Here is a 20,241-nt window from a genome sequence, read left to right on the forward strand (position 1 = left end):
TTCAAGTCACTGCTTTTTCCTTTTTATAACTTTACGTATATGCATACACATATACATACATGTATATGTAATACAAATACTAGTATATATTCACACACAGACATGCATACATATACTCAAATAAATATAAGTGATTCAAGTTTTGGCCTTGGTGCACCAGAAAGAGATTTGCTAGTCCATCTACTGATTTAGGTTTTCTAGCAATGAAATTAAATAGAGCATTTATTTTGTGTTTAAGCATGGGACTTTGTACTTTGATAGACCATCTGGCACAGAGAAAGCAAAATAGCTCCATTAAAGTATCTAGAAAAGAAACGAACACTTTCTTTCATGTTGTTTAAAATTATTTTGAAAACCTTTGGATTCAATAAAAATATTATAAAAGATTCCCTCTTTTTGCATGTCTCTAAATTGTAGAATTGTTTAAGGATTGTAGATTTGATTATCTTCCATAGCATAAGAAATTGACAGTGTTACTCTAAAATTGGTTTGAGATATCCTAAGCCTTCTTATATAATAGGCAAGCATGAATAATGTGCCTTAAATGTGGGTTTGAATACTGTGTAAGTTTGGGGACACAAACATGTCTTTGTCCCCTGAACCTGATATGGTACACTTCATTCTTCTTGCATGCTTTAGCATTGTAATAAGTGTTTTTATATAGCTTTACATGCTCATGGGTGTGTTACATTTAACTATATAGTGTCCTATTTCTGTTTCCCTTCATTAAAGCTGGTATTCTTCCACCTGATGTAGGTGCAGGCAAAGGTAAAATAATTTATCTGCATGACTTTCTACATGTGTGAAATTTGCAATGTTAAACATGGGGAAGTGCAGCATGGGTTAAAAGAGAAAATAAGATAAGCTTTGAAACAACAAAAGAAAGAGAAGATCTGGGCAGATCTTGGCTTTAACATTAATATTTAGTCTTTATACAAATAGAAAGCCACACATTACATTTTTCTGCAACTCTTCTCAAGACTTACCCCTGGTGCAAATCCTAATCTTAGCTTTTAATGATATGATTGTGGCTGGATCAGACAGGGCCAAAACTGTGGATTTGTCACAGGTCCTCTCTATGGCCATACTACATATTAAAGAAATATTAGTCGTGTGATGAAAATAGACTGTGAGGAATCAGATCAACAGAGTTTTCCATTCTGATTTAGCTAGACCCCTCACAGACACAGGGTACTGTACACTTTGCTGCATTACACTACACTGCCCATTGGAAATTTTGGCTTAGCGGTCGATACCCTCTAACTATCCTGGGACTAGAAGTCTGCCCACCAGGATCCCCAAGGAGCATCTTTCCATCCACCTGCATGTTCTACTCAGTTGTGTTACTCCATCCTGTCGTCACAAAACTGCTCAAGTCTCCTCCTCCTGGGTACTAGCCAGTCACCACAATGGATGACTCTGTTCTCCTGTATTGTGCACAGCACTCTGGGTGAGAAAGATTGGCTGGGAGAATGATGCTTGAATACTTTGCAGTGTGTCTTCCACATAAGGCAGTCCCAAAGGTCCCCAGTCTTTCACCCTTGGCTGTGTTTGGTCTGTTAGCCTTGGACATGCTTTCTTGGGGGAGAACCTTGGGCAGGGGTTTTCTTAGGTTTTGACAGACTGAGTAAACACAAATAGGAATGAATAAAAAAAAGACCAAGAGAAACAAGTACTCTGTCCCAAATTATTCAAATCTTGTGAGCTTAGGTCTGATACACATCTTCTATTTTCTTAGAAATCTGCTTACAGTCAGAGTCTTGGTAAATTATAAAATGTAGATTAGATAGGTTTTACAGTAATTGAATAAGAACCGTAGCCTTTTTTGCTAATCTTAATATGTTATCTGTGTGTTTTTAGACTTGAACAAAGTTGTAAAACTCCCAAACTTTCCATAATATTGTAAAAAAGATGTAAACCTCTCTTATATATGTACTCTTCTTCCCTGGGACAATTGGATAGCAATTAAAATCCTTGGTTGTTTTACAATCATTTGGTGCCAGGTCCCCTCTTAACCTCTCATTGAAGCAGTCCAGAGAAAACCTGGCCTCAATCCCTGGACAAAGGATGCCTGGAGTCAAGAGCCGAGTAATTTGTGTTGCAACGGGCTGCCTGTTGCACATGGGAAACACAGTGAATCTGAGTTTCCCATAGACTTGTCATTGTTAGAATGGGACATGCAATCCACTGAGAAAAAGCATCACCTTTTTTTTTTCCCCAAGAGTCTTTTAAAAAAAATTTTATTGATTTTTTATAGAGAGGAAGGGACAGGGATAGAGTTAGAAACATTGATGAGAGAGGAACATTGATCAGCCGCCTACTGCACACCCCCTACGGGGGGATGTGCCCACAACCAAGGTTCATGCCCTTGACCGGAATCGAACCTGGGACCCTTGAGTCCACAGGCTGACCCTCTCTATCCACTGAGCCAAACTAGCTAGGGCATCACCTGCTTATTTTAATGAATTAAAACTAACTAAAATAAATCTTTATTAAAATAGTTTAGGTTTTATCATTTAATGTTACTCAATTGAATTGCGAATTGCTTATGATTATAGAGATAAGTAAAAATGGAGTGTCAGGAAGTGTTAAAATCTGATGGATGTCAGATAAGAAGAGAAATGGAATGTAAAATTTAAGAGAAAGCTAAATCTATCCTCACTTTCTATAGTGTTTCTTTTAATAGTGCACCAGTAATTAAACATTGCTTGCATAAAATGATGACGTTTTACTGATAAGAATTTAAGCTGATCAAAAAGAAATTGTTATCCTGGATTTTCTTCCCTTAAAAAATATTTCTTATTTCAATCTCAGCATAAATTTTATCTTCTCTGTTTTTCTTCTCCGGGTGGGGTTTAGATACTCCCTGAGAGAGGAGAATAAAAGTGTTCCACAGTCCTCTCAAAATTTTAATACTTTTATATATCTTTTATACTTTAACTTAAAGCAGCATGAAAGAGAATAAAGAAGAGATAAATCACTGAGGAAAAACATGTGTGTTAGACTCAGCTATAGCAGCACCAGCCTCTAATGATTTTAACTAACTTCTGGTGGAAGAGGGGAAAAGAGATGCATCTAAGTTTAGTTTTTTAGCTTTCTGGAAGATTTTAAGCCATGTTAATGAAACCCAAACTTACACATATAGAATTACAAAAAGGATTACTTAGTAAGCCACGAAGAAGCCAGGATAATTAATTTACCTTCCCTTTTCCTTACCACTCTCCTCAATTTGATCGTGGGAATACTCCTGAGTTCTTTAGGAGTCACTTATTTAGGTCCATGTCCTTGTTTTGTTTTCAGTATCTCAGTAAGAATGGTAGTTGTTTGAATACATTTGTTCAATTTCTGTGTACTTTTACATACAGGCTGCCCCCCCAAAAAATGTATACAAACTAACAGCCAATGATAGTTCAATGGACATTACTTTCTTTTAAGATTTAACCCATTGGAATTCAAAATGGCAGCCAAAGTGTGCATACATTTTTGGGGACACGTTGTAGTTTTGTGTCTAGTACTCTAGGAAATAGACCTGTGAAGGCATCTGTAAAAATGAACCGAAGCAGTTGATGGATTTGAGTTAAGGTCTCTGGATTGCTGATGGATGGTCACTGCCTTACTGATGGCTTTTACTTTCTCACCCTTGGGACCAGTCTTCAGAACATGTTTGCGAAGTGACTAGTTAGGGCACAGGAATAGGAAGAAACAAATTGGCAAGTCAGAAACTGAACCTGGTTCTTGACCTAATTAGCAGCTGACAATTAATTAAGAGGAGGACACTGAGGAGCTGGTGACATCCTCTCTGTGGTCAGATTCTCACAATATAATTATATCAGAGTTGGTCCCACTGCTACCAATTAGGTCAAGGCACAGGAAAACCTAAAGAACCAGTACATTAAAATCAAGTTTAAGTTTACAGTTTTATTTCACCTGAACAACAACAAAAGACTATATAGAGGGTTCAGTCAAGTTCACCGTCTGATGTCTTCCTGACAAGTAAAATGCAATAGCCTTTTATAAGACACTGTATATCTAGATGGTAAAACACAGCCAGTTAAGACCAAGTTAGGACCAACATACAAAAGAGAATAAGCATAGATGCTACACTAGTTATTTGAACAAAATTGAATGTGAACATAGAGGAGTGAACCATTTATTTTGCCAAACAATATCAGGAAAAACTTCACAAAGAAAGTAATAACAAATTTGGCCTTGAGACAAATACAGGATTTTGGCAGATGGGTCGGGGGGGGGGGGGAGGGGGTGTATAAATTATTAGTAAGGTAATAAGCAAAGGCATGGGTTTGAAAGCCTACAGGACATTTGAGTTATACCCAAACGTCCAGTTTGGCCAAAATGTAGAGTGCCTAGGAAAGAACCGAACCTGAGATGTGCCTGGGGAAGAGTTAGGTGAAGACACATGACTAATGACCATGCTTGCCTGGCTAAGGAATTTCTGTTTACCTGTCACCAGAGGTCAGTCAACTCCACACTTTAAACAGAAATGTCAGGATCAGATACGTAGTTTAGAAGCTAAAATGTAGAAAGACACAGTAGGAAGAGAGACTAGAGTGGACTCCTGAGAAAGCCCAGCTGAGAGATGACACTAGCACACTCCAGGAGACATAGTCTGACACATCCTAGGTGTGCTCAGTGAGGGTCTGCTCAGTACGAAGGTGGATGAGTGGGGAGTCAAAGCCAGGAGAGTTAGAATTCTCTGACAAAAAGTAGCCAAACAGCACCTCAGAAAATGGCAGTATCTTCTCTGGGTGTCTTTAAGAATAAGTGAGATGTTGTTCTTCTGTTAGAAATATTTCACTATGGTTCTGCCTTCAACGTTTTCCATGATTACAGCAGGTTAAGTTCCTCAGTTCCATGATCCCAAAAATTTTTAAAGAAAATTAAAGTTTTGCCTTGGTTCTTTGCCACTAATGTTTTACACGCATGTTCATATTTACAGTCTCTGTTTATTGATCATATTCCTATCGTTATCTATTTCTTCAGGTGCAAAATCAATTAGGTCCACAGAAGGACTCCACGTAATTCAGTAATCAATATTTCTCTCTCTGCCGTTTCCCACCCTTAGCATGAAGGGGCACACAATGTGATGGTGAAGTGTACCTCAGAGGTCAAGTACATTATTTAATTTCTTAATATACTTCTCTTTTAGATCCCAAGAAGTGCAGATTCATCACATTTTAGATTTGTAAGAGGTCTTTAGCTTCTAAATTACGCAACATAATTTGGAATTTACTTTTAGAGTCTGAGTAACCCTTCTGATTTCCTAATCTAGGATGTTTTCTCTGGATAATAAACTGGTCTTACCAGTTTTAACTACCCAAGTTAATATATCTGTCAATATGTTATTTTAAGTTTAGGCTCTTGGGGTAAAGCTGACATAATTGTCAGCTTCAGATGCCCACATAACATCTTTTAATAGCTATAGGAGCCATCTTTACTCAGTAGCAAGTAACCTCCGTAATTTGGTGTTTTAAGATGCTGTTTTTCAGAACAGGATATGTAATGAGCACTTAGAAGGTAAGATGGTCTTGCTCTCTGGGATGTGTCAAGTGAAATAGTTCTTTCATTTCTCCTTTCTTAACCTTAGATAAAAGCACATGTGGTGATTCTTCCTGCAGCTTTTCTTCCAGCGTCCCTACCCCTCCACCTTCCTCCAAGCAGATGTTCCTCACCTGGGTCCCTGAACCCCCAGAGGCAGAGTCTTAGAGAAGTTTCTGGCTCAAATGAGGTCAAAAGCCACTATTGGGAGGAGCATTCTCTCTCACCCAACACAGATTCTTTAAAGACCCACACTGACACAATAAACAGAACTGAAAGCAGCCACCTAGTGCTGGGTTTTCCCTTGCAGTCTGTGACCTCTGCCCCCAGCATCGCTCAGCAATCCCACACACCCTCCTATACCAGTCAACGAAGGCGTTGGTGTCTCCTGGGACTGTATCTCATGGACAACAGTTCACATTACGCAGGACCCGTTTCATAGAACTCCTAGATTTTTAACATTGCGCATCATTCACTATTTCTAATCGGACTTATTTTCTAAGTTTAATAAATGAAAAACCTGTCTGTAATAAAGTGAAGCATGAGTGAACCCTAAATTTCAGCAGTAAACTCTAACTCAGTTTTATTTGCACAGTTTCAGAGTACTTAGGATTATTTTATATTTGTGTGCATGGCGTTGCTATTTGATTGTCTGTTTGTTTTATTTTTCTGTTGTATATTTATTTCAAGCAGTAAATCCCAGGATGAGCAAACTTACTGTCGCAGCTGCTGAGACCTATGCCAATATCAGTTGGGAATATGAGGGACCAGAGCATGTCAACTTTTATGTTGAATATGGTGTAGCCGGCAGTAAGAAACAACTTCATTACCCGGTTTTTAATTTGGGGGATACATTTAAAAAGATTAAGAACATTTTAAAAGATTTACTGTGGATCATCTTGAAAAAATAACTTGACCCAATTAAATGAATCAGATTTATCTAAAATAGCATTGTAGTGAACCATTAACCTATATATGTTATGCATAACAAAAAAAAAAAAATCTGTCTTGTTCCTGTTATTTTAAGTTCTATTGCATATGTTATTTTCATTGTTCTATACCCAAAATGTGTAAACAAGGGTAATAAAGAATTATTATATTTATAAATACAATAGAAAAGAGGAAAAGTTTGATCAAATTGGACCTTGAAGTAGCAAAAATCAAATCAAAACAGACTTTAAGTAGTCATTTTGCATATACTATGCATCAGAATTTTATCAGACACTGCAGAAAATTACCACTTGTATTTTGATGTTAATATATTCCTGAAATCAGGCTCCCTGCTTATATCCTGGCCACTTCTACCAGGAGCTGGGGCAGCTCTGACTGTCAGCAGTTTATGAAAACCTCTTGCCGCCTCCTAACGCAGTGTGCTCCGTGCATAGTAAGCTGGGTGGCCGCGGAATGTTTGTATGAAATGTTGAACATGGCCCAACTTTCTATTTAGGTCTTAATCAGGCAAACAATTATTTATTCTCTAAGGAAAACCAATGTGTGGGGAAGGTTGAACTTATAACTTGAATAAATTTGAAGGCATTCAAGTTTACTAAAAGATTCACCTTGTTAATCTTAAAAGCAAGTTTTCCCAACGTTCATTTAAACTATTTAATATGTAACAGTTCTTTTTATACACATTAATAGAAAAAGTCACTAGTGGTTTAAGACAAGGTGTAGGTAAAGAAGCCTCCTTTGTATTAAAAAAGAAGATTTAAAACAATGGGCACGTATGCAAAATTGCAACCTGAACATCAACTTTCATGTAGTTCTTTCATTGATTTGACTTGACCTAAAATGATATACATAAACATCCTATATTTTATCTCTTGGATATAAAGGATTTTCCTTTCTTGAAGCATTTAAGTGACTTCTGGTCCCTTAAAATATTATAATTTGTTGTTTTTGCAAAATTTCCATAGGCAAAGAAGAATGGAGGAAAGAAATTGTAAATGGTTCTCGGAGCTTCTTTGGGTTAAAGGGTCTAATGCCAGGAACAGCATACAAAGTCCGAGTTGGTGCTGAGGGGGACTCTGGTTTTGTGAGTTCAGAGGATGTGTTTGAGACAGGCCCAGGTGAGGTGCACACCATGCCAGTTCTGCTCATGCTCAGAGGTGCAGCCACCCGGCACTCGGGTGGAGATGGGGGCAAAATGGTGCTGCTGTGGATAGGACTGAATGTCTCTCTGTGGGGTCCTGTTGGGTTGGGAGTTGGGCTTTTAATTGTCTTTGGCTCTTTATATGAAATGAATTACAGGATTGAGCAAATCATCTTTTAATGACATTATTGCCAAAACCATTACAAAAACAGAGCTAAATGTGATTCTTAACTTTCATTATTTAGGTAACTCAGTCTTTCACATCACATACATGAATAAACTGTTCTGCAGAGTTAGAATGGACTTTTTTGAAATGCTTTTGAGGCTGAAAAAACTCATTGATAAAGTCAAATTTTTTTCATGTCAAAATGGCCGAGAGATAGCCCTGCAGAACCTTGCAGTTTGCTTAGACGACTGATGCAAATATTGTTAAATTTGTGAAGAATAAGAAATTGTTCAATTTATGTATTTTATTGTAATTAAACCATATTTGACTGCCTGTATAAATTTTAGTTATTTGAACATTATCAAAACAAGTAATAATTAAGGTCTCCAAAATAAATAAAAATGTTCATATAAAAGTCAAAAATATTCATATTTGTTCACAAGATGGGAAAAATCTCTGCTTACTTAAATTTAAAGAAGGGCTGTGTGGTATGTGTTCATTTTGTAATTCATACATGTTCTGTTCAGTCATTTCATGCATTCTTAAGGAAATATTGCATTTCCTATAGAATCTATAGGCAACATGTATTTTTTTATATCTTTAGTTACCCAGGCATTATGATTTTAAAGTCATTTCTTATCATTTAGAAAGTATGCAGTCAAGAGTGATTTCTAAAGAGAGAGAGAGAGAGAGAGAGAGAGAGAGAGAGAGAGAGAAACCAAAGGTAATAATAATTTACTAAACTACATTTTTAAATATTCATATGCTAGAGTCATAATATATAAAGACAAAATTTTTCTGTTATTCTGTTCTTTGCATTTTCATATCCATTTGTGTACAAAGTTCTAGGAAAATACTGTGCTATACTTAAATGATAAATATCAATCGACCGTATTACAAGATGTTTGTTATTATTGATAGCTTTTAATTTCAAAACACTAAAAGCTCTAGTAGATATTCTGTTTATTTACATCTAGAATACTACTTAGTAATAACAACAGCATTAGCATTTAATCAGCTTTAATCTATGCCAGGCGAATGGTTTTCATGGCTTTTCTCATTCAGTCCTTACAACAATCCTGTGATGTGGGTAGAGTTATTACCCACTTATACAGTATGCCAGTGACATGTCATGAGAGACGGGATGCCTGCCTGTCACCCAGTTAGAACGTGGGGGAGCTGGGGTTAGAGTCTCAGTCTCCCAGCACTGGAGGAGAGACTCTCACTACCCCCCCACACACAGGGTCCCACAGGTCCACACAGGAGGAGAACGAGTGGTCTCAGAAATAACCACTTAGTCGTCCCAGCTCTTGTGGACCCAGGGTCCAGTGAACTCCCAGCTTGCAGATCCAGCTAGAATAAGATTCCACCCATAAAATCAAGGTGTGGTCTTTTATGTCCTTTTATAGGACAGATGGCAAACCCTTTAGAAAAAAATTTTTTTTTTTCTTCAGTGTTGCTATATCTACAGTTCCAGCTGCAGCTCTCAGGTGGTTCAAATGAGCTGTCATAATGGGTGGGCCATTCTTGTGTGCCAGCGATGGAGAAATAGGACAAGACTACAACCAGTTATTGTCACCTTTTACATACAAATATTAATTAAACCCTAGTGACCTTAGTTAGTATATTACCTCCTGGAGCAAATATGTATTGTAAATCCAACTCCCCATTCTCCCGGTTTCATTGCTTTGTCCTGTAGGGCCACTGGGCTAACTCCAGTGTGAAAGCATTGTCTTCTACCGCTCTTGATTCTCCTCCCCTCCAGGCTACATTCTGAGATTGAATGTCAGTCCTAGGCATGGAAGCATATCATTCTAGCTAATTTTTTAATTTTGCATTAATGAGGTACTACTTCCTGAGTTCTTCTAATTTCAGGAACTAGACTCAACTTTCATCTACACTTGTTTCATGAATCTTGTTAATCTGACACCATCCCTGCCTTTGATAGTCTGAGTACTTAAGATATAACTCTCTGTTTTTTTCCAGTGGCACCAAAGTTGAACACCAAATCACACAGGACTGTCGGCGGAGTCCTGATGCTGTGCCTCTTACCCACAATCCTGTTAGGCCCAATCTCCTCTTCCTGCTCTCTCATCTCTTTCCCTCAATTACCCTATCTCTTCCTCTCAAATCACAAAGGATTTAAAGCAGATTTGTTTTTACTGAAGCCTGTCAGCTGCCCCCAAACTTTAGCCAAGGTTAAACCACCCCCCCCGCTTTCCATACATTTCTAACTATTTTAATGGAACAAGGCATTTTTATATGTAATGGATTTTTAAATTTTTTTATTGATGGAGAGGAAGAGAAAGGGAGAGAGAGATAGAAACACCAAATGATGAGCGAGAATCACTTATCGACTGTCTCCTGCAAGTTGCCCACTGAGGATCCATTCTACAACCTGGGCATATGCCCTGAGCAAGAATAAAATCCAACCTTCTGGTTGATAGGTTGATGGTCAACCACTGAGCCATGCTGGCTGGGCTATCGTGGGTTGTTTATAGCCATTTATCCCACTGTGTCTTCCATGCTCATCTTATTATCTAAGTACTCAGAACATTTTCCTCAGAGATATACTAGCACAGAGCACAAATTATCCGCAAGACACCAAGCAATGCCATAGCAGAATATTGTTGTTAAAACTAACTCCTAGGAAACCAAGTGAATTTCATTCCGCTGGCTTATTTTCTTTTTTCACATTCTTGATATTTGTCTATTTGTTTAATTTATGGTTTTCTGGATTACCCAAGTAATACATAACATAATTTTATAAGGGTTTTAGATAAATTGAAGATCCTCTTTCTCTCTTCAACCCAGTCTTACTAATAACCCACACATTGAAAATCAGATTCAATAAGAAATGTCCCCATGGCTTCATTCTGTGTGTGTGTGTGTGTGTGTGTGTGTGTGTGATATGCATAACTTGGGTTTATAAAATCATCTGTAGTTAAGATGATTTTAGAGTTTCCTAGGAATACTAGAAGCCTTTTTAGTCATTGTGGACTTTAGATTCATTCTTATATGGATAGGAAGTCAATAAAAGTTGTTTTAACTTATATAGTTTTTGTTTTATATCAACTTCTGGTGCAATTGTGTGTGCATGTATGTATGTGAGTATGTGCACACACATGCATCTGGTAACATTCTGTGTCTGCCTAATTTTAAATAATGAATGCGGTAGTAAAATATTTGGAACTTTTTTCTTTAGACGTAGAGGCAATCATTTAAGGTGAATTTGGATGTTCCTTTATGAACTGTCAAAGAAACATTTCCACCTTTTTCACAGTAGCAAGCTGCCAGTTCAATTTTGTCAGTCACCATCTTTGTAAGACAATGTTTGTGCTCATTTTTTAGAATCTTATTGCATTTTGCCTTTATCAGTTGCAGTTAATTAGTAGAAAATGTAACTACAGATACTATTTCTTACAAAGCTGTAAATCATTAAGTGTACTAAAAACTCTTTAAATTTCAATCAAATGTTCAAAAGATTTACACCAGTTGGTTTGGGGTTCAGTTTTGAAGAAAAAGCACACAAAATCCACATGAGAAATGACAGAAATATATTGCCAAAGAGGTTATAGTGTAGGACTTTTAAACTATGTTTACCGTTCTCCGAATGGAAAGTCCTACGACGTTTTATTCTTGTAAAGACTTCTGCAGATTTGATATCTGGACATGTTTTCAGGAAGGCATTCCAACGGTAGAGCATAATGGCTACTACCATGTACCCTGGAGTCAGACAGATTTGGGTCAGACTCCAGCTCTTGAGCAAGTTCTTTACCCTCTCTGGACATGGATCTGTTCTCCATGCTTATGTCAAAGGATTGTTGTGAAGATTAAATGAGATTTTTTTTCCCCCTCCCAGCACAGTGCCTTGCAGATAGTAAGAGTTTCACAAAGTTAGCTCTCATTATGACTATGTTCATCATCATCACCATCGTTGTTGCACCTGTGTGGAAGGGGGTCACTGTCTATCCTGGTGCTTACGTTGTATCAAGTTATGATACAACACAATCCCCTCTAACCCATGAGGCACAAGGGGAAAAGCTACTGGCATTAAATTTGTAGCTCTTTTTTAAATACATTATATTCCAGATAATGTATTTCCACTCCTCATTTGATTTCTTGAACACACATCCACATATTTTTCACATCCCTCTTCACACTTGATTTTTAGCATTTTCTTTTTCTCCCTGTATTTTGTGTGGAGAAAAAAAGGCAATGAGGTGCCACTTTTGTACATATATCAGAACCTAGAATACATGTAGCCATGCTTATTTCCGCGTCCAGAGATCACATACACCTAAGCCAACAATGTTAATTGTATTCAAAAGAAATTCAATCAAATTAAAAGCATTACAGAGGCATGCTTATGAACAACAACAAAAAAAAAACAAAACAAAAAAAAAAAAAAAACTTTTATCTTCTTTATGGTCAAAATAGAAAAATACCTTTGAAAAAGTTTTAAACCAATTTATTTAAACAAATCCTCATGGGCATGTCTGAATAGCCAGTGATGCTGCACTTTGTCCCATTTGATTGACACTCTTGAGTAATACTAGAAATGCTAATTATTCCATGTTTTTCTTCGGAGATTTGGTTGGAAAAGAGGCTTCACATTTATTGACTCAAACAGAGAATCGAAGACGTAAAGAATATGTGTACATGTGAATGAGTGTTTTCTTTCTAAAGTGGTCACTTATTCCAATAGTGATGCCTCTGATCAAGATATACTCCAAAGTCCCTTAATATATTTTTATTGATTTAATAGAGGAAGGAAGAGGGAGAGAAAGGTAGAAACATCAATGATGAGAGAGAATTATTGATTGGTAGCCTCCTGCATGTCTCCTACTGGGGATCGAGCCTGTAACCCGGGCATGTGCCCTGACCGGGAATCAAACTGTGACCTCCTGGTTCATAGGTTGGCACTCAACCACTGAGCCATGCTAGTTGGGCTCCAAGGTCTTTTAAATGGTTCCTAAGCGATGTTGACCTTTTTGAGGGTAAATTGGATTTTTCAGAAATTTGCGAAAGTTATTCAGAACTGTCTCTTATAAATAAGATGACTAGCAAAGGAGATGAATAATAAATCTGAGTAACATTTTGAGTGAAAAATTGAGATATAAAATAACAAGGCTGGTTCCAGTCTTATATGGACAGTTCTTTTATGTGGTAAGTTTTCTTTTTTAACAGATTTCCAAAACATTTTGAAAGGTGGCAGCATCATTGCAATAGTTTAGCCTCCAAAGTGGTGCCGTTGAAGGAAAAATACTCCATTAGATGTATACATTCTCTTCTGCTTAAAATTCAGTCTTATATTCTTACCATGGTACTTAATGAACAATTTTTATCTTACAAACAGTAAATGTGTTCATTTGTTTGGGACTATGTTTCCACTGAGAAGACATACTTGTAATAACTGTGAACATAATGTTCAGCAGGGCTTGTTGGCATTTAATGGTAATATTCAGATTTCTCTATTTGAATGGTTTTCATTAAGATTTTTCGAAGTAAAGTACTTATACCTGGTTGATAACTGACCAGATTCCAAATTGGGGCCACATGTAAAACACATTAAAGTTTATATACTACAGGAATTTTTTATACAAGAGACTCCAACATCTCTCTCTTATCCCATTCTCACTGACTCCATCCATTCGCCTTCCAGCAATGGCAAGCCGGCAGGTGGACATCGCGACGCAAGGCTGGTTCATTGGTCTCATGTGCGCCGTCGCTCTCCTGATCTTAATTTTGTTGATTGTTTGCTTCATCAGACGAAACAAGGGTGGCAAATATCCAGGTAAGAAATAACGATTAAAATTGCCTTACAATGCTGCATAGTTACCCGCTGAAGTAAAAAGAAATGATGAGGGTAAATCATGTAGATTGCAATAAGTTTACCTTTACAGAGCCATGCATTTGGACTTCCTGTTCAAACCATTTTTTTAAATCTCTTTTTAATCTAAAAAAGGGAGCCTAAACATTGTTGATGGACAGGAGACATTTGGTGGGAGTACATTGATGTTTTCTTTGAAGATATCAGTGACTCTGCTTCCTTAGGCTCCACCTAAGTCCTAGGGGCCAAAATAGCACCCACAACCAACAGGCAGAGGGTGGAGGCCCCTGAAGTCTCCCCGAGGAAATAATGCCTGAACGGCGGGCGTCTTCATGTCATGATGTTTACCGTGGCTTTCCCTATAGGGTTAGTGTTATATGACCCCTATGGCTGTGTAGAAGTGTTTTCTTTCCACTGCTGTGTATCTCAAAGAGTGCACTGGTAACAACGTGGAGTAAGGAAACACGAGATCAATAGATGAGAATATCTCTTTGAAATTTTCAGTTAAAGAAAAGGAAGACGCCCACGCTGATCCCGAAATCCAGCCCATGAAGGAAGACGACGGCACGTTTGGAGAATACAGGTGAGCCTGCCTCTCCCCGGCCCGCTCCTTCCCTCCCGGCACTGCCGACCCCCGCACTGGTCTCCTGGGACGGGGTCTCACCAGCTCTCCCTGCTAGTTCATCTTTTCTTCAAATGTTAGTTCATAAACTCTTCCCTTTCTAAATGTTTACACATCCCTCACAGCTAAAATGGCCTCTCGCTTTCATTAAAGAACAAATGGCCAGTGTAGTCACAGGTGTAAGGTGGAGTGTGCCGTCCACTCTGTAGTACTATCCAGAGGCCTTTGCTGTAGGGACCAGCCTAGCACAGCTGCTGTGTTACAAGAAGAGTTAAAACAACAGTGAAGGCCCCACAGAGCTGCCCAGTGAAGAGCACTGTGCCCGTTACCTTCCAAATGGTGCTTTTAAAAACCAGTGTTGCTCTTTAATCTCGGATTTGAGACTATTTTTTTTCTAAAAACCTATAACTCCACCTCTTAATCATGAAAGGACGACTAGCTTGTTTTAGAGGCTGTCCTTGTTAGTTTTAGATATCAGTGTTATACTGGACTCATAAAATGATTAAAGGAGTGGTTCCTCTGACATGTCAAACTTTATCATGTCCAAACATCCAGTAAGGGTAGTTCTGTTCTTCCTGTTTCTCAAATCAAAAATCCGGGCATTGTTTTTCTTCTCCATTATCACATATCTAATTCCTCAGAAAACCCTGTCTGTGCTACATTCAAAATGTGTCCATAATCTCTCTCCTGGATGGTTGCCATGGGCCCCCTGACTTCCTAGAGCAGGGGCAGCAGACTTTTCCTGGAAAGGGCCTGGTGGCTGCATGGCCCCTGCTGCAGCTCCACGCTTCTGCTGTTTTAAGGCAGAAGCTGTCACAGGTAATAGGTAATAAATGGGAATGGCCCAATTTTTCTGTTTGCCAACTCCTGCTCTCTAGGATAGGCTGTTCTCAACATTGATGACTGTAATCCTTTTTAAATGTAAGAGTGTGTCATTCATCCATTGGAAACCCTCCAATAGCTTCTCACCTCTCTCAGTTAAAGACAGAATCCTTACAATGTCAGACAAGGAAGGAAAACCCTGATCCAGCCTAGCCCTATCTCCTCCTTTTACTTTTACTCATTCCCCCATCCTCCATTTCTCTCTCTCTCTCTCTCTCTCTCTCTCTCTCTCTCTCTCTCTCTCTCTCACTCACACACACACACACACACACACACACACACACACACCACACACACACACGCACACACACACATTCGGCTTCAGCCACACAAGCTCTCTCCTCTGTTCCTAGAACATTCTAGGCTTGCCTCTACCTCCAGACATTTGTACTGCTTGTTACTCCAGCTGGAGTCTCTCTGCCTCCAGCTACCCACCTGGATAAGTCAACTCTTTTAAGTCTTTGATAAGATGTCACTTTTTAATGAGGCCTTCCCTGGACATCCTAATCCTATTACATGTCAACCTTTCACTCCCTCCTCTGACACCTCCCATCCTCCTCAGCTCTATGTTTTCCATGGCACTAATTACCTTCTGATATACTATACCACTACTCTTTTAAATATGTTTATTGTTTATGTCTGTGTTTTCCCTACTAGAAGTAGCTCCGTGAGGTCAGGGTTTCAGTCTATTTTGTTGGCTCTATGTCCCCAATGACTAGAACATTACCTGTCCTACAATAGGCACTCAATAAACATTTATTAGACAATGGATGGCGGCATGGATGGATCAAAGAAATGCCATAGACTAGAATTTCCTGTATACTTCTTAGAACACTAGTTTCACAGAGCAGGATATGATGAAGAAAGAGTTAGAATCCAGGTGACAGAATTCTGCTCATTATTGAACTCTTCAGGGAAATTAAGTGTCTTATCAAGTCATGAGCAATACTTCATAGGAAATATTCATAGGAAATATTCAAGCAAAGCCTACAAATTAATAACCAAAGATGTACATGTTATTCTTGCAGCAGGTTGGAGAATGGATGATATGTCCCCTAAAGAACCCCAGACACAGGCTACCCCGAGGTTCTGTGATACTTCCCCAGTTGTTTATTAGTAGTGGTGATAACATGGTTTATTCAGTTTGTGACAAAAACCTGTGTTTTGTTGAAACAGGTAGTTTTCAATAGCACATGTGTACGTCTTATTAAACTACGATTTTTTCCAATCTTAAGATTTTATTCTTGGAAAAAAATTGAAAACACTGGTAAAAACTATTGGCAAAAGAGCCGGAATATTTGTGCATCTTAAAATATTAGTATCTCAGATAGAAGTAAAAGTCACTCTTATAAACAAAGGGAGCAATAAAGTCCTTGTAGAAATTGGTAGGTGAAATACATCTACTGTGACCTCTCTTTTTACATTAAGCCTTTTTATTTTTTACTAATATTGTTTATGTTTTTTTATTTTGCCTGTATTTTTGTTCTTTGGAAGAAAAAATATATTGTCATTGCCTTTTTCTTTTTTTTTAAAGCCAAATGTTACCAGTTAAAGAATAGGTCAATGTGCATATGTAGTTACATGACCATAGAAGTGGATGTTTTAAAACATAATGATTACTCTTCCCATTCCAAAGGTTCAACAGAGAAATAAAGGGAAAATGGGTCTTATAAAGATCTATTAAATTACCCTCCCTAGATTCCCATCTGACACAGACAGGCTGCGTCCCACACTTAGGAGAGGAGGAGAGGGGTAAAGAGAATACAGGAAATGCTTGCTTTTGCATTTTTGGAATCACTCACGCACTAGAATATATTGACATGCCATTCGTAATACACACATATTTCTCTTAAGTTAAGTCGTGTCTCTTTCAAAAATAATAAATCTTTACCCATTAACTAAAATTCTTACAGAAAAAAAATACTATATACTATCAGTATAAGAGTTTTGCTTTTCTTCTTAGGCTATTTTCATTTGTTTCTTCTGCATCCTTTTAATGGAATTTGTAGGTCTCTTGAAAGGTAAGGTTAAAGTTTACAAGTCTGGCCTGCACTCAATAACAAAATTATTTGAAATGCAGGATTTTACTGTTGCTTCTTGCTCAGAAAAAAAAATCCAAAATCATTAACCAAAATCATTCTCTATTGATATCCAAGGAATCAAAGATACTACAGTGTTTAACATACTAACTTCTCTATTTGCCATGATCTTTACCCCCTTTGGAATTCAAAATAGTGATGATTTCTACCTTTTTTTCAATTCTTCCTTTTTTAATGCTTGTGATTATTTCTGAACTGTTTCTAAATCAGGAGCCTGAATCTGACATTGATATTGACATGTACGATAAGAAGCCATCCACCTACTGACGATTTCATGACTAAGCCATTTCTGTGCCTGATTTTCATTCCAGCCACACCCCTGTCATTGGAGTCAGCCTGGTGATCAGATTTAGCTAGCAAAGCTTGGGACTCCATACGCTTTATCATAATCGGCATGCATGCTCTTTCGGAACAAAACACTTTACCAAAGTACCAGTCTTGGTGAAAATTTCTTTTTTCTTCCAGTGATGCAGAAGACCACAAACCTTTGAAAAAGGGCAGCCGAACACCGTCGGACAGGACTGTGAAGAAAGAAGACAGTGATGACAGCCTTGTGGACTATGGAGAGGGAGTGAATGGCCAGTTCAACGAGGACGGCTCCTTCATTGGGCAGTACAGCGGTAAGAAAGAGAAAGAGCCAGCTGAAGGCAACGAGAGCTCAGAGGCACCGTCTCCGGTCAACGCCATGAATTCCTTTGTTTGACTTGTAAGCTCTTTGCCAATATCCCCTTCCTCTTAAGAGGGTTTATCTCAAGCACTTGTCGGTCAGCCTTCTCATACTGTGAACATAGAGGCAGAACGTATGTATTCTACCGTATGTTAGCACTATGAGAACAGTTAGGGCAAGAACACAACTCAGTCAAATGATACGTGAATGTGAACTGCAATGCAAAGGGCATACTTTTTTTTGTTCAAAATAGGCATTCTTGATTTTCCTCAGAACTGAGAAAACCCACAGACCATGTGATTTCCTCTTCAGGATACAGCTCAATAGGATGCATGAAAAAATGCTGCACAGCTCAAGGACAGACCTGTGTGTGCTATTAAGACATGGTTTGATACTTTGTTTATACTCTTCTCAGCTGAACCCCCTAAATAGGAACAACGTTTTCCATTGTCAAGTGTGTTACTGTAGTATTCTCTAGAACTTCAATGTCTTTGTGGGCATTGTTGTGAAATTGGTGACTCTGTGTCTAGCTGTTAGTCTTTTGGGGAGACCGTTAGGAGCAGTACGTACAGTATATACTTGCTAAATGAGTTAACCACGACCGTGGCACTTGCTGACACTTACTGAGACTCTGTTCTCTGCTCTTTGCTCTTGTTACCTCGTAGCCTTCTTAACCTTCCAGGTATTACAGCAGTGCAGTGTTCCACTTGCTACACCACCTCTCTGTTCAGTTGTTTTTAGGCATCAACAAGGTGTATTGCAATGCATTCTGGCATTTGTGCCATACAGAAAGAACCACAGACACATCACTCCCATTCGATTCCAAAACGTATTCCAGAAAGCACAGGGCGGGACACAGGCAGTGCCTTCAGACAAGCATTCCGTAACACCCCGCCTTCTGCATCGAAGGCACAGCGGACTCAGAGTCCTACACTACTGACATGGTCTAAAAGTAACTTCTATACAGCAGAAATCATGAAAACTCACCATGCTGGAAGAAAAAGAAAAAAAGGAAATGTGGAAATAAAAGGGATAAGAACACTTATTTTAAGGAGCATTTCCCCATACGCATAAAAAGAGAAACATTATCACTGATTGGATCACATGATGATTTTTTGGGGGCGGGAGTCTTTTATAATTTCTAGTAAAACAAATCCCCTTTGGTAAGAAAGGTGTCAACTTGGTGTAAAAATTTAAAAACCACAAGGTATTCCAAAACTAAAAGCATACAACAGCATGCCACCAGGAATATATTATTAAGTCTTTACCTATGTGGCAACATTTTAAACTCTCTGCATTAAAAGACCTGTATGCAAAATGCTATGGACACATTTCAGAATCTAAAAAAAAGCTGGTAAGTGCTAACAAGGCCCTAGAGTCAAGCGGATTACTATCTGCAGCTTCAAAACACCCATATATATTTATATATATATGCTACCATATTTATAAACAACATCTATCAAATGGTTTACCTCCACATAGGATATTCTATAACAACCTATGGTTGAAGGAATGCTCAGTTTCATTTGCCAATAAATTGGTTTCTCATAACTTGCATCAAGTTTAATTTTAAGTAAAAGCTTTTTATATGTAGATATTTTGTTGAATTTGTACATACACTTAAAATGTAGATGCTCTACGCTTATCGGTGTCACATACAAATAAACATGCAAACAGTGTTTATGTTGTACTGACTACGAAGTTAGCTCATTAATACAGTGCATGGGACTGGAAAGCATTTCCATACCTTCGGATTTTTTATTTTTCCTCTTTTGCTGTGAAACTGAACTAGCGAACTATCCTACACATGGACAGCAAGTTTCTAGATGGACTCTTCCGAGCTTGGCCTGTGGGGCTCCGTAACCTAGTCACGTGGCATCTTGGATACGTGTGGGTAAAGCACAGCTTGAAGCAATCCCAGGCGAAGAAGATGGCCCTGAATACTTGTGTGTCTCCTTCTCTCATTTTCACAGATCAGTCTTTCGAATGGAACCAGGCTCGTCTTGGTATCAGAGAGCACAAAAATAAACGTTACTTTACACTTGCCAGTGTTTGGGGGGGAAGCAATAAAAGTACAGGTTTTACTCTTCCGTAACGGTAGATTGCTAAATTTATCTGTGCATGAAGGGGTCACTTCTGTAATAGTGCAACAGATTTTTTGTATTAAAAGGTAAATGTGGTTTTAAAAGTCCCTCTCTTTTGTAATATGTCATGTTCCTAGTGGCGTGTGAGTGTCCGATGGTATATGTAACGGTACAAGCAGGTACGACTGGATTTTCATCAAAAAGTAACTATTAAAACAGTTTTGATCTCTTTGTGATTTT

General features: G+C 38.2%; 1 protein-coding gene across 28 annotated transcripts in view; it reads left to right on the forward strand.

The window, feature by feature from the left end:
- Positions 1 to 20,230, forward strand: part of NRCAM (neuronal cell adhesion molecule) — a 235,413-nt gene extending 215,183 nt beyond the window's left edge. For 11 of the 28 annotated variants that reach the window (XM_084897737.1, XM_084897743.1, XM_084897747.1 and 8 more), the window contains 3 exons: positions 13,480 to 13,611; positions 14,152 to 14,230; positions 17,716 to 20,230. In XM_084897737.1, the coding sequence (XP_084753863.1) occupies positions 13,480 to 13,611; positions 14,152 to 14,230; positions 17,716 to 17,953 (449 nt within the window). In that variant the 3' untranslated portion in view covers positions 17,954 to 20,230. Of the gene's footprint in view, positions 1 to 732; positions 769 to 6,246; positions 6,367 to 7,472; positions 7,626 to 13,479; positions 13,612 to 14,151; positions 14,231 to 17,715 lie in introns of all 28 variants that reach the window. The other 17 variants (XM_084897729.1, XM_084897754.1, XM_084897756.1 and 14 more) reach the window with 5 other exon arrangements.
- Positions 20,231 to 20,241: the final 11 nt, after the last annotated feature.

This window comes from Pipistrellus hanaki (assembly GCF_964339955.1).
Source record: "Pipistrellus hanaki genome assembly, chromosome: 10".
NCBI classification, from domain to species: Eukaryota; Metazoa; Chordata; class Mammalia; order Chiroptera; family Vespertilionidae; genus Pipistrellus; species Pipistrellus hanaki.